General features: G+C 43.7%; 1 protein-coding gene across 1 annotated transcript; it reads left to right on the top strand.

Moving 5' to 3' along the window:
- Window positions 1-1,555: 1,555 nt before the first annotated feature.
- On the top strand, window positions 1,556-15,281 carry ppp4r4 (protein phosphatase 4, regulatory subunit 4; the record flags this gene model as incomplete). The annotated part of the gene is made up of 24 exons (XM_008296179.1): window positions 1,556-1,663; window positions 2,814-2,887; window positions 6,302-6,404; window positions 6,527-6,674; window positions 6,805-6,878; window positions 7,100-7,206; window positions 7,374-7,481; window positions 8,061-8,182; window positions 8,282-8,404; window positions 8,789-8,931; window positions 9,011-9,130; window positions 9,391-9,468; window positions 10,305-10,388; window positions 10,536-10,709; window positions 10,798-10,903; window positions 11,025-11,172; window positions 11,274-11,418; window positions 11,537-11,575; window positions 11,668-11,739; window positions 11,818-11,881; window positions 11,973-12,050; window positions 12,169-12,259; window positions 14,202-14,263; window positions 15,022-15,281. Coding segments are annotated over exons 1-24 (2,631 nt in total), but the record flags the coding sequence as incomplete, so codon positions are not given.

The following is a 15,281-nucleotide window of genomic DNA, read 5'->3' as shown; positions in this document are numbered from 1 at the left end:
ATCACATATAAAAAACCACATTATTTGCTCTGTGTGTTTCAACTGTGTGTTTCTGTGAGCATCAGTGTGAAACCATCATCATGTCTCTTAAACTGGACTTTGTGAATGAGCTGGATCACAGACAGCCGTTTCCATGGAAACCGGTTTAGCTACTGCAGTGCGGCCATTAGCCTCCAGCTAGACGCCCTACGTTGATCATCACCCGGTTCTGGTCCGGTTTCAGCCCGGTTCGGGTGCCAGCCTGCGGTCAGTCCCGCTTCAACAGCCGGTCGGACAAGTCTATAAAACCACATTTAGACATTCGGACTTATCGCTACCTCGGAAATCTGTTCACATTTCTGGCACACAGTTTATATCGCTGCTGTAATTTACCTGCTTCAGGATATTTTTGATAAAATCATGTTTGAGAAAATACAGCGAGAAGATGTACATCTAAATTAAACGTCAACTTTTCTACCCCTCTGTTTGTGACTGCTCGGTACCGCCCTCCGTGTGGGAGCGACCAGACGGACCCGGGTTCAGAAACACCGACTCTTTATTAAAATAATTGCTTGCTGATGTGGGAAGTGTAGGCCGAAGTGAGTGGGACGATCCGTTTCATCAAATATGCCATTTCTTTAAGGTCTAGCGGACTGCCAGGTTCACCCATGAGCACAGACGCAATACAGCGCTGAAATTTTAACGCAGTTCGGCGTGACGCTCCTACCGCACAGAGCACCGCAGCTGAGGCGACTGGAGAAGGTCTGGATTTTATCTCAAGTGGGCTTTTTGACTTCTTATCTGAGCCGAACTGGAGAGAAGACCCCGTCGATGTGCTCGGTGCCTCGTTTTTTTCAAGATCTCGCTTGTTCTTTAGTAACGATATACTGTAATGTGAGTTTTGAACGGAGTCTGGCGTAAGGACGGAGCCAGCTGATGTAGCGTCTTTTGGAGATGTGTGCTACCTGCTGGTACCCCGACATCAGAAGTGATTTCTACATATACGATACCTCTTTGCTTTAGATTTTAATGGACTATTTGCTTTACTGGACTGGAAATAATAGTTAAAACCTTTATTTCGTTAACAAAGTCTGGTGTGTTGTTTCCCCCGCATAAAAAAGAGCGAGGACTGGTTTGGAAAGCGTCCCGGGGATGGTCGCTGACATCGGCAGGCTGTGGGATCTGCTCCCTGCTCTCACTAACAGTCTGGGATGTTATAGATGTACCTCAGAAAAGTGGAGATTTTACTGAAATAGTGGCAGCTCGGAGGACGTTGTGTGCGCCGAATAGAAGAGTGGACATTGTTGATTTGTAATATGATCGATTTGGAACCTCTGACCATCCGCTTCGCCTACAAATGAGCGAATGAATGTTATATTATTAGACTTTTGAACGGAGTCTGGCGTGACGTTCCCTCCGCCGCGGACAGATCGAGCAGGGATCTCCTTGGAAACGGTTAGTGACAGTCCCCCGCCCCTCCCGCCCCCTCCTCTCATCAGGGATGGTTGGTACTGAGATCTGCCGCCTGCTCTCCCACTAACAGCCAGTAGCAAACTGGGCCGCTTCCAGTGAGCAGATGTTCCCCAGCAGAATGGCTCTGAGCCAGTCCAGCCTGCTGTGCGGTCCGCTGGAGGAGCTGCAGGAGCTCGCCTTCATCGAGAGGCCGATCCGCAGGAGCCTCAAGGTAGGTGTGCATGTCAGCTTGTCAGGCTTAGATTGACATTTTCACATAGAGTCGTTCACACACACACACACACACACATGATGGAGGCGCACATGTGTCCAGCACATGTGGGAGACATGAGAAAGTGACGGTGGTGATGGTGATGGTGATGATGAGACATGTTGGATGAGTCAGTGGGAGGAAGATCAGCGGCCTTCATGCAGGAAGCAGAGGGGAGACCCGCTATCTGCGCAGCATGACGCAGTTTGTCCGTCTGTCTCTCCGCCTGTCTGTCTGTCAGCGCAGAGAGACAGACAGGTTTCAGGATCTCCTCCTCCTCAAATCCAGTCAGCAAAGAAATCTGAACATCATTATGCAGTAATCATCATGTTTGCAGTGCAGGCTTGTGTGCACAGGAGGAGTTGAAGCTGTGAACTAATGCATTAATAAATAATCAATGCATGATTAAACAGATCTGTGAGAGACAGCTGCACAGTGAAGGCTGCAGACTCAGAATGAAAACACAGAAACACAAATGCTGACCAGTTCATCATCATTCATCCAATTAAATTTAATGTATTTATTTTTGGAAGGATTGAAATCGAGTTTTGAGTCAAAGTGTAATTTGTGTAAAGAGGAAAAAAAGAAAACACTTAAAACAAGCAGATTTTTAATCAGGAAAAGATACAGAGACATGAAGACATAAAAAGACAGAGACACACAGACAGCAGGACAGATAGAAACACCTGAATCACAACGAAACAGGATGGAAGAGAATGGAAAAGATATGTATGATTCTTAATTAGACAGAAATATTCAGGATCAATAGCTAATCAATAACAGAAATCAGAAAACAATCTGATGTCACATTCTACACCTGTAGCTGTGGGGGCGGGGCTTCGGGGGTGATTGTGTCACGAGGGGGCGGGGTCTGTGGGTGTTCTTATGGGAGAAACCCGACGTCATAATGACGCAGTCACACACCCCCGTCTTCTCCCACACACTCTCACACACACACACTCACACACACACTCTCACACACACACACACACACACACACACACACAAACATGCACACAGAAACACCTGTTTGAGTGTTTTCATGCAGACAGATCAGACAGATCACTGCTGAGTGATGAGTCGACTCGCTGTGTCTGTTGTTCCCCATCAGACTGCAGAGGAGATCGATCAGCTGACTGTGGACGAAGACCTGAACGACATCGAGAGAGCCGTCTACCTGCTCAGGTGAGATCTGACCTGCAGTTTTAGGAACATAAGTGAGGCCTCTCATCTGTGGAGTTTAAACCAGGTGAGAGAGGCAAACCTCAGAGCAGGACTCCAGGCTGCAGCCTCGCTTGAAGCCTGCACTATGAAGCACATTCATTATAACAAGGATATCTGTTCTCTACCTGGTTTCACTCAACCTATCAACCACAGTTAGGCCAAGTGTTCGCATGGAGCCACTGGTTCAGTCAACTCAGGCCTTCTGAAACTGGCCATGAGGGTGTTCATATAAAAGGGGCCGCACCAGATGACCAATTACAAAACATGTAAATGTCTAAAGACGCATATTTCTCACAAGAAGAGCAAACGATAAGCTAAACGAGGACTTTAAAACTATAATGAGGGATAAAAGCAACACATCTGCCGAAGCCAAAGGCGGAAAAAGAAGCTGGCAAAACACTGCAGACTGTGTGAATGTGTAAGTTAACAAGCTCATTAATCTCACAGCTCATCATTAAAGGTCCCATATGGCGAAAATCCATTTTTATTGTGGTTAGTGGTTGTTATAAACTTGGAGGTGTAGAATAAAATCTGTTAACATATGAGGACATTCCTCAAGATAGCCTCCCAACTAAAAAGCCAGTATGAATTGTACTGCCCGGCCACATACCAGCTGAAGAACTAATAGTCGTCTCGCTCAAACTTTGTATAATCCTCCCCCTCACTGCCTGCTGCTTCTAGGTAAGACATTCAGAAAGAGCAGCTGCCTCACAGTCCACCAGGTTTATTTACTTTCTAGAGCTGTTTCTGTTAACTCTAAAATGTCTCAGCCACAGTCAAAGCACACCATATTTCCTGCTGTTGGCTGCAAGAGTGAATACAAGAGTCCTCATGCACTCCCAGTATCTGAGAAACTGAAGATCCGATGGATTATTTTTGTTATTAATGGCAATGTCACCACAGTTACAGGACAATTCCTAGTGTTGGCGTGTTGTGCCGCTAATGTGGCTAATGTTACCATTAGCTGTGATCAAATGCTTTAAGTCAGAGCTGTGTGAAATTGAACAAATAAGTATGAAATGGTGACTTAAATGCAGACCATGTAGACTACATGTTAACCCGCAGTTACTTCAGAGTCATTTTTAGCTCTGCACCACAAAACTGCCGAATTTATAACCACGCACAGTTAAACAGTTAAAAAATAACAGCTGTGTTGTAAATTCTTAGAAAGAAAGTTGGAAGCAGTAGAAAGTCCTGGTCTCACATATTCATTCACGTCAGCGGCAGCTGCCATGTGGTCATCTGTTTTGCTTTTTGCTGGCAATCACAGATTCAAAGAGAGTTTTCTTCCTGAAGGCGTGGACAGCAGCTGCTGCATTTTAAGCTACAGACACTGAAACAGCCTGTTTAAAACAGGAGTAAAACCAGGGGTTATACAGTCATGGTGAAATGAACCATGTTTGTGGTATATCAAGCTGAAAAACAGATTTTGTGGACATGTAAAATTTTCATTTGTTTTCTCCTAAGGGACACAATATGGGACATTTAAGGGATGAGTAGATCTGATTAATTTTAGCTCTGCTGCTTAGATGTAGCCTCTTCTTTTGGCGTGTAAGACAATTTTAGCCTTATTCTTTTAGTTACAGCCCAGCAGTCTGAACTAAGTCTCGAAGCAAGTAAAGAACAAATATAAAAACTGAATTTATTCCCCAGTTAGTAGGCTGACTGCAAAGGTCAAAAGGATTTAGTTCTTTAATCTGTGAGTTTTAGGACTATATCACTAGACAACGGCCTATAGATCAATTAAATGGCTTTGAAATTATTTGCACTAAACAGGAAAAAATAAAACTGATTAGAACAGAAGTGCTGTCTCCTGAGAATTTATATGTCATATCTGTGCTCATCGGGGAAAGAAAAGGTTTTTGACCCATTCTACAAATTCTTGCTTTCCTCTGAGACTCTCTTATTATCTTTGCACTGAGCTACACATGATCTTACAGGAATGGTGATGCAATTTTCCAAGAGAACTGGTCAGTAGGCAATGTATTTATACTTGTTTATCTTCTATCTTGAACATGCTCTGGAGCAGATTAGGTGTGCAGTGTGCAGAACCATTGTCATATAGCCCTAAAAACCCAGCATTAAACCTGAGGGCACCTCACTAACCCCAAACCCTGCTTGATAGTACAGGTCACAAGTTCCTCCAGGTTTTTTCAGACTGCTCCCCATCCAGATCTGGTGGCTCCACCTCTGGTTCTGTTTTGTAAAGAGATAACTTTAGAGAGTGATGAAGAAGAGTTCAGACTGAAAACCCTGACTGACATCTGGAGATCTGTTTATCTGCAGCAGGTGTATTTTACTCAACATAGAATAATAGATGAATAAAATTAAAACTAGTTCAAATAAGACTAGCTAATAACTAATGGTATTTTAAATAAATCTAGCTAATAACTAAAACTAGTTAAAATAAAGAATAAGAACTTGTTCATATGAGGCTAATAAACAAAACTAGTTAAAGGTCAAGGAGCTTAAATTAAAAAAACATAAATAAGACTAGTTAAAATGAGATAAATGACAGCGAGACTAGTTAAAATTAAAACGAGCTAAACTTGACACTTATGACAATAAACACTAATTAAAATCAGACTAATTACATTTTTAAGTATTTAAAAATATAAACAAGATTGATCAAGATTAAAATATATATAAAACTAGTAAGACTAAAACTTGTGACTATGAGTCCTTAAAATAAGAATAGTTAAAATAACTAGTACAATGAACACCAGTTGAAATAAGACTACTTCAAAATATACGTATTTAAACTTAAAAATGGTTACAATAAACACTAGTGAAAATAAGCATAGTCACATTTAAAGGTAGTTAAAATAAAAACACGTTAGTAAGTGAGACTAGTAGAAATAAACCAGTGAAGATAAGACTCGTTACAATAAACAATATTTAAAGTAATACTAGCTACACTGGTTTCATGTCAGTATTTTGGGTTGAGAAACAAGTAAACAAGCTTTTATAGGTGTGAAGATTTTCGGAGGCCTTAGGCGGAGCATAAGGCTTTCAGTTCTCCAGCCGTCCTCCTTCACTGTGACCCAGTAAACCCTGGAGCTAATTAAACACTGGAGGTAATCAGCAGTCCCATCCCAGAGGAGGTAAACTAGTTCACTGAACTGTTTCACAAACAGGACTGAAGGCTCCAGGATTCAGAGCTGGACAGTGGAGTTTAGACCAGATCTGAACCCAGAAACTGTCTAAACCTAGAGTCTAGCTGGACATGTGAGCCTGTCCTGGTTCCAGCTGTGGAGTCCCTCAGGGTTCAAGTTTGGGTCCTCGTCTTTTTGATCTGGAAACATTCCCGCTTCACATCCTGCCTTCTATCTGTCACCCTTCTGACTCTCCTCTGCCTTTATCTCTGCTCCTCAGCGTGGGTCAAGAGGTGCAGAGGGCCAGCGTTATCAGTAACCTGCCGAGTCTCGTCCGCCAGAATCCTGCTGAGACTTTTCGTCGGGTTGTACCAAAAGTTCGGGTACGTACAATCTGTCAGACTGCATGTCATGAGAATAGAAGGACAGGATGTGGACAATATTCCAGGACATTATAGGTGTGTACAGGTGTGTCTTATAGGTAACCTGTCCTGTTGTGAACCAGGAGGTCCTGAATGGAGCCGGAGGTGAAATCCAGCTGGCAGCAGCGGGGTCATTTTTAACCATCCTCCAGGACGACATCATCCTGATCCACACCCATACCTACTCCATCCTGAAAACTGTCCTGCTGCACCTGAACCATCGGGACACAGGTAACCCATACCTCGACCATAAAGACACAGGTAAAGACGCATCAACCGCCAACACACCAGGAAACACACCTTACTCACAAGGTGTTGACGTTGCTGTGTGAGTTGCTCATCCTGCCATCTTTGTTGACAGTGGTTAGCAACGCCTGGTTAGAGACTCTGCTGTCAGCCATCAACGCTCTGCCCAAAGAGACCATTAAACAAGAGGTCAGTTCCTGATTCATACTTTCCAGCAGAACTGTTCTGGATTCACCTGCCAGTAGTTGATGACTGATAAGGATTTACATGATTAAAGTGAGGGATTGCTTCGCAAACAATCTAAGCAACCAGATATAAAATTGCTTGATTTTTTTAAAGGTTTCTCTGCATTCAGTCCTGCTACATGACTGTACCTGCCTGCCTCATCTTCCACCTGTCTGTCTCTACAGGTGCTGAACCCCCTCCTGTATCAATCTCAGCTGTCTCACTCTCCTCAGGCTCGTCTGGCCAGCTGTCGCATTTTAGGGAAAGCCGCCTGCAAGTTTGATTCTCACATGTGAGCTGCAATACAGCATGTACCATTATATATTCTGCACACTCTAGTACTATAAATATATATTCACTGAACACTGGAGTACTATTGTAATATAGCAGATCTTTGCACATATGCTGATCAGGTGTCATTTCACCTGCTCTGATACTAACAGTGTTTCTGTGCATCAGAGTGAAGAAGGAGCTGCTGCCGTTTGCTCGTTCTTTGTGTCAGGACCCTGAGTTTGAGGTCAGAGCATGTATGTGCCGTCAGCTGGAGGGTATTGCCAGGGCCACCGGGTAACTGCAAACAAACACTGGATTAACCAAACAACAACCAAACAATGACTAAACACCAACCAAATAATGACCTTACAAAAACCCTTACACAGACCAAGACACAGCTAAACAGCTGGCAGACAAACACAAACCTAACACCAATCAAATGACCACTACGTAACAACCAAACACCAACCATTCAGCAGCCAGATGACAACCATACGTAAACCTAACACTGACTAAATGGTGATCACACAACCAAACCAAACACAAACACAGCAACAACTAACATTAACCCAACTCCAAATGAGTACTGAACACCAACCAAACAAAAACCTTACAACAACCAAAATTAAACAGTTTACAACAAAACACAGACCAAACACCAACAAAACAACACCAAGCACCCACAGAACAACAACAAAGCTATTATCTGACATAAACCTAACACAGACCTAATGGCAAGCAAACAACCAATTGACAACCAAACATAAACCTAACACTAACCAAACAATGACCAAAAAACAACCATACAACAATCAAACTTAAACCCAACACCGACATAACTCCAACATCCAGTGTGACCTGTTTGTCCTTTAGGGTGGATGACACCAGGATGGAGCTTCTCCCTGAGCTGGTGGAGCTTGCTGGAGACGAGGCGAGCACAGTCCGTCTTGCCGCCTTCGACACCATCATCAACCTGATGGAGATGATGGACAGCGGTGAGTCAGAATCATGGTGATATTAGCCTCTGAGTTCTTCAAACAGAAGAAGCAACTTAGTGATGCCGATGTCTATAAAGACCAGATCTTTCTCTTTAGACAACCGACTCCATGTCGTGATTCCCCTGGTAATGTCGGTGTGCGAGACCTCATCACAGGCAGATGAAGCCATTGTGGCGTCTCTGTCGTTTCAGTTTGGAAAACTCTGCAGCGGACTGGCAGGTGAGATTCAACACTGATGTTAAGAAAAAAAAAAAGTTGCTAGCCCAGAGGTTGTTATTATTGTTTACTGTATCGAGAGGGATTTTGAAAACTGTCATACATAGATAACAGAAAGAGAGGAGAAAGCTACATGCCATCGGCAGGCTTATACCACTGTGTTCATGCTGTGAGTCAGACGAGTCATTGCTAAGCAGAAGTTCAGAGAGTCGGATCTTCTATGAGTTCAAGAGTCAATGCTGCCTTGGGACTTTATAGTTCTGCTGAAGGACAGCAAAACCTGGAGAAGGTGGTAGTAACAGCCTCATCGCAACCAAAGTGCTGTTTTGTTATTGGTCTGTGTCAGTTGGATCATCACGTTTCTGAGGCTCAACCACTGGGTTTTAGGGTCTCTGTCAGATGAGCAGAAGGGTCGCTTACTGCAGAGGTTTAAGATGATGTGTGTCGCTGGACTGCAGACTGAAGGAAACCAGACTGATGGCAACAATGAGGCTACACTGATTCGCTGCAACTGCTGCTACAACCTGCCGGTACACAAACAAACATACGCTCAACCTCAGTTCCTCAGTTCTTTAGGTTTTGAGGTCACTTCCTTTTCTGTCCTTCCAGGCAATGGTGGTGTTTGCGGACTCAGCTCACTTCTTGTCAGAGCTCTACCCTTCTTTCTCCAGTCTTTGTAGTGACCCAGAGGTCAGCGTCCGGCGAAGTGCTGCAGCCAGTTTCCATCAGGTCAGATCACCAATACCACAGCTAACAGCTTAAAGTCGTGCTGGTGCCCCTGGTGTCTGCAGTCTCATTAAGGTCCATTAGGGGTTTGTCCTTTGTGAGCAAGAACTGTCCCTGTAATTAGACTAGCAGCTATTTTTGGTGGGAAATCAAGATATAAAAGTTAAAATTGAAGATAATTAATGAAAATGACAGGTCACAGTACCTAACTTTGATTGGCTGTCTCCTATGATGTCACATGATGCCCTGCCTCCTCTTGTTAGGTGGTGAAGCTGCTCGGTTCAAACGTCCAGCTCGTCCACAAGGAACTTCTGTGTCTGCTGCAGGATGATGCGCTGGAGGTGAGAGGGCACACACACCAATCAGGATGCATGGCTAAATTTCATTATTTTAATAATCTGTGATGTCACAGTGAAGAAATTTAACCACAATTTAGCCACAAGGAGCCGCAGCAGAGGCATGAAAGAGCCACCGCGGGTTGCCGACCCCTGTCCTAGTCAATAACCACAGTATTGTGCAATGATTAAATTCACCTACTCTATGAAATCCTTACCTGGATTTGAAGAACTGAACAGACTGGATAAGCATAACCAGGATCTGCAGATAAACAGAGGGGTCTGCTACATCAGATGGTCAGTGGGCAGTCGGTTCTCAGTGTGTTGGATGTGAAAAAATGTTCAGGTGTAAAGACCTGAACCACCTTGACAAGGACCAGATGGTTCTGCCTAGATGACAGGGTCAGAAACTCTGAAACATTGTGAGGTGCTCCAGGTCAGCAGTGGTGAGGACCTACTGACAGAAGGGGGACTGACCGAGAACCCGATACACAGTGTTTGCTAATCGTTTGTCAGTTTTCATGTAAAACACTTAGTGGGTCTAGCTTCATACATGTAAAGTTTGCTGCATTTCCTTTCAAATTATTTCAATCAGACTCTATGTTTTCTAATCATTTTGAGGTTTAGACTGTTGGTTGGACAAAATAAGCAATGAAGGTGTCATTTTGGGCTCTGTGTATTTGCAATGGCATTTCTCACTATTTTCAGAAATTTGACTTATACATACTGACTGTACACACTTTAAGTCATTTTAGCTGCAGGTCTTTTACTGGTAACAGTGTCTCATTAGCATGTTTACTTAAGTAAAGAATCTGAATACTTCCTCCATCACTGCTGTTTAGGTGTTGGACGCTCTGATGAATTACTTGGAGGAAACTCTGGAAGCGGTTCTATCCAGAGGAGAGAACCTGGCACTGGACAATAAGGTGAGAAACAAACCTCACTTTAACATGGTTTAATTTCTTTTCACATAATTCCTCTTGTTTTGTGGTACTTGATTTTTAAGCTGACTTTGAAACAGACTTTTCTGTTCTCCTGCATTGTTCTCCCTCTTGTGCCATGGTTCTCCTCAGTTTCCAGAGTTACTGTCGGCGCTGCTGTTAGCAGAACAGAAAGTTGGAGGTTCTCTGCGTTGGCGGCTACATGAGAAGCTGCTGCAGCGTTACTGCTGCCTGGCCAGACTGCTTCCCGGAGAACTGTTGTTCCAGAGCTTCTCCTCTCGCATCTTCATCATCCTCACCACTAATGTCAGCACCGCCAGGCACAACACCACACAGTACCACAGCTAAACCAAATGACAGACAGGTCACTCTGCTCTGCTTGTTGTCTTTGCAGAAAGTGTTGCCAGTGCAGAGGGAGGCGGCTCGTACATTTTGCACGTTTCTGCGCTACAACCGCAACCAGGAGCAACGTCAGGAGATGATGGAGCGACTGATTCAAGGTCAGAGCTTCTGCAGGTTTTTCTGATTCTTTCAACAGAAAAATCAGTGCCACTTTAATCAGTGAGAAAACCTGTTAGAACCGTTATCAGAATGTCAGACTTATTGTGTTTGTGATCTCAGATCTGGCTCAGGGCCGCAGCTACTGGAACCGTCTGAGATTCCTTGATGTTTGTGAAACTGCCACTGAGATTTTCTCCAGAAAATACTTTAACGAACACTTCTTGATCCCAGCTCTGGAGCTGGTCCATGATCCTGTCGCCAATGTCAGGTAGGTCCTCATCATTCTGTCCATTGAGACAACTGAAATCCTCCTGACATTACATGTAGTGCACCTGTCTGTCTGTCTGTCCACCTGTCTCTGTGTCTCAGATACAAGCTGTGCCAGTTGTTGCCCAGGTTGCGCTCGTCGCTCCGCTTGCCGGCTGACAAACAGCTGCTGCAGAAACTTGACTTCTGCGTCCAGAAACTTCTCTGCAGAGAGAAAGACAAAGACGTGGTGGCCACTATCCGCAAGGTAACACCTACCAGAGACCAGTCCAGACTGTGACTGTAACATTTAAACCTGCCAACCAGTTTATCCAGTTGAGGAATGAAAGTGATCAGTAATTAACTGTGTCCATCGTGTTTTCCAGACAGTGTTGGAACTGGACAAATTGGACCTGTCAGAACCTGTAAGCAGCCGGTTTAATGAAGGCCTGAACTGTCAATACATCAGGTCCACTTCTGTCCTGTAACATCTTTGTTGTCTTGTGTCTGTGAGCAGTTTCACAAGAGGCAAGAGAGGGACTTGCTGGACCAGAAGAAGGAGAAGGAGGAAACCCTTCTGCTAGAGATAGTGAGTCTGAGCCCGACAGCTGGTCTTCAGTTTTCAGCTGGTCTGCTTTGTTTTTAATGGCATCTGTTGTGTCGTCAGGAACAGCTGGAGCGCCAGCAGAATGATGGGAAGCTGAACTCTGACAAACATACGGAAAGAAAACGTGAGCTGTTCCTTTACTTTTTATTTAAAAAATCACAGTTTTCAGAGGTTAAGATCTACAGTCCAGTCTGAAAACCATATTTCATTGACAGGAAGAGACAGTAAGACCAGTCTGTCTGCCACAAAGTCCATGTCTGTGACTTCGTCTGGAGCAGTCACGTCCTCCTCTGGTGAGATGGACAGAATGAAGATGAGCTGCAACTGTTCCTCAGTGATGATGATGTCATGATGGTGATGGTGAAGGTGATGGCGCCATGATGTTAATGTTGATGATGATCCTCTGTGCAGGTAAAGAAATGAGGAAGGCTAAACTGTCTCGGAGTCGGTCCCTCAGCAGTCAACCAACGACGTCCAAACCTCTGAACTCAGACAGAACTCTGTAAGAATTCAGCTCAATTCAAATGTATTTATCAAACACCAATTTATAACATAAACTATCTTAGGGCACTGTAAAGTGTAACCACACAAAATATAAAGAGGAAGCCCCACAAATCCAGCAGTTCCATTTGAACAAGCACTTGGCAACAGTGCGAAGAAAGTACTCCCTTTTAAAAGGACGAAACCTCCAGCAGAACCATGCTCAGAGAGGCCAGCCTTCTGACTCAACCAGTGGGGCTGAGAGGAGAGCTGAGAGAGAAAAGATGAGCATAGAGAAAAAGACAGACAACAAAAAATAGAATAATAAATACTGAGCAGGTTCTTAAGGCAGCTAACCACAAATTAGACACATGTAGCTCAAGAGCCAGTCATACCTGCTGACTGGACAAAACACAAACTACAGGGGAGAGAAGACACAAAGTTAGTGACATGCAACGGTGGTATATAAATGCATGTAAAGAGAAAGAGAGGGAAGTAGAGGAATAGTGCGCAGTGCAACATGGGAAGTCTCCTAGCATCTCAAACCTATAGCAGCATAACTAAAGGATGGTCAAGGTTCACCGGATCCAGACCTAACTATAAGCTGTATTTAAAGAGAAAGATTTAAGCCTCATCTTAAAAGTAGAGAAGATCTCTGCCTCCTGAACTGGGAGCTGATTCCGCTGGAGGGGAGCCTGAAATCTCTGCCTCCCATTCTGCTTCTGGAAACTCTAGGAACCACAAGTAAGACTGCGGTCTGAGAACAAAGAGCTCCATTAGGATAGTGCTATGAATTCTTTCAAATAAGATGGAACATAGTTAGGTCAGCCTGTCTAGGATGTGCCTTCCCCTGCCCGAGTCAGCTGGGATAGACTCCAGTCCCCTGCGACCCTGCAGAGGATAAAGCTGTGTGTAGATAATGGAAGGATGGATAGATGGATGGAACATAGTCATTAAAAGCTTTGTGTGTGAGGAGTAGGATTGTCAATTCTATTCTATTCAGGATTTTACAGGGAGCCAGTGTAAAGAAGGTAATGTGGGAGAAATATGATCTCTGTGGGTGGTTCCCGTCAGAATTCTAGCTGCAGCATTTTGGATCAGCTGGAGGTTTTTAGTTATTACAACAACCCTGATCCAGCCTGAAGGCTACAAATGCATGGATTGGTCTCTTAGCATCACTTTGACACACAGTGTTCCTAATTTTGACAAATATTTTGCAGGCTAAAGCCTTGTTTTATGTGTGAGATAAAGGACACAGGCCAGTATAAAATAACTCAAATTTTCCTGGTAGAAAACTACAAGTCATCCCATCCAGGCCCTGATGCCTTTAAGACATGCTTTAAGTTTAATAGATCTAGCTGGGTGTCATCTGCATAGCGATGAAGGTTTATGTAGTGTTTCCTAATAATATTGCCTAAAAGGAGCATGACAACATTAATATATATATCCTTAGCACAGAATCATGTAGAACTGCATGGCTGACTTTTGTGCACATGTGAGGATCATTGTTGTCATAAACAAACTGGAATACATCCTAAAAAAAAATGATAGTGATGATAACCAGCCTATTGCAGTTCCTTTAATCCCAATGACATGTTCCAGTCACTGTAATAAAATGTTGTGATTATCTGTTTCAAATGCAGCACTGAGATCCGGCAGAAGAATAGAGATGAGTCCACTGTCTGAGGCTATGGGAAGATCATTGGTGCCTTTCACCAGTGTCTGGTTTTTTGCTATGATGTACTTTATATCTGAAACTCTTCAAACAAACGATTTCTGTGAAGATGGTCGTATAATTTATTTGAAACTGGGTTTTTTTTGGTTTGTTTTTTTTAAGATTTTAACAAAAGGGGGAAGTTAGATATAGGTCTATTATTGCCTAAAACACCTGAATTAAGAGTTGGCATATGGAAGTCCATTAACTGTGGTTTAACAACAATTTAAAAATATTTTTGGTGTTTCAGGAAAGTCAAAGAGCTGAGCAGTACATCCGGATCTGGGAAGTCATCCATGTTGTCCAGCAAAGGTACAGCCTCCCCACACAGCTGGAGCACTAACATTCAGTGACCCAATCACAATCTCCACCCTAAGGCCGAAGCACTAAACCCTCCCAGACTTAACTGACATCACAGCTGGAGTGTTTGAGTGTGTGAATTCATGAGGGCTTGAAATGGTATCAAAAAGGAGGAATGGGACACACTATCACAAAAGCACACATTGCTTGAAAACAGCATATCATCAATAATAGAAAAAAGTGAACTTCTGAGTTGTAGTAGTTGCTTAGTTGATCACTCCCTCTTTGTAGCAATACAGTATTTGTGCGTTTACAGAACTACCAAAAGTCAGGAAAGCCATGAACAGCTAGAAATCCTATGCAGATGTTAGACTAAAAATGCAAACAACTCTACAAAAGTGCAATAAATAACTACAACAGTGAACAGCCAGATGCTGTGCTGATTGATGAACTCCCTTGCAGATTTCTTCCATGCCATCCATGCTGGGTTTGTGTATAAATTGTGTTTTGTGGAGATGCAGGACAACCACAATTTTATATCAATAACTTCACTATGAACTATGGGCAAGTCCCTCAGGAAAGTCTGCAGATGTATGAACTTACAAAACAGGCACATAGTAGCGTTGAAGTCCACATCAGAGCCCTTATTTACTTGGCGATTTGATGTTGGAACTATCCAAAGCCCTCACACACTTAGTAGGAACTCAAAGTCCATTAATCTGTCAGTGTGGAGATTGGGATTGGGCCACATCACTTCTTGTGTCTCACAGATGACTCCTTAAGGACGGCCCACTTCACCATGGCAACCCAGTCTGCCGCCTCCATGCCGGTCTTGATCCGCAGCAACACCACTAGCCTCCTGGACAGGGCCAGTACTCTGGACCAGAGAGACCATAGATCCAGTACGCTGGACCACAGAACTAGTAACATGGACCACAGGAACAATATGATGGACCACAGAACCAGTACCTTGGACCATAGGACCAGTGCCAATGACCAGAGAGACTACAGAACCAGTACCCTGGACCAG

The sequence above is a fragment of the Stegastes partitus genome, unplaced genomic scaffold (genome assembly GCF_000690725.1).
Source record: "Stegastes partitus isolate 25-593 unplaced genomic scaffold, Stegastes_partitus-1.0.2 Scaffold1108, whole genome shotgun sequence".
NCBI lineage: Eukaryota > Metazoa > Chordata > Actinopteri > Pomacentridae > Stegastes > Stegastes partitus.
The sequence above is the reverse complement of the archived record's forward strand: the minus strand, read 5'-3'. Positions and strand labels throughout refer to the sequence as shown.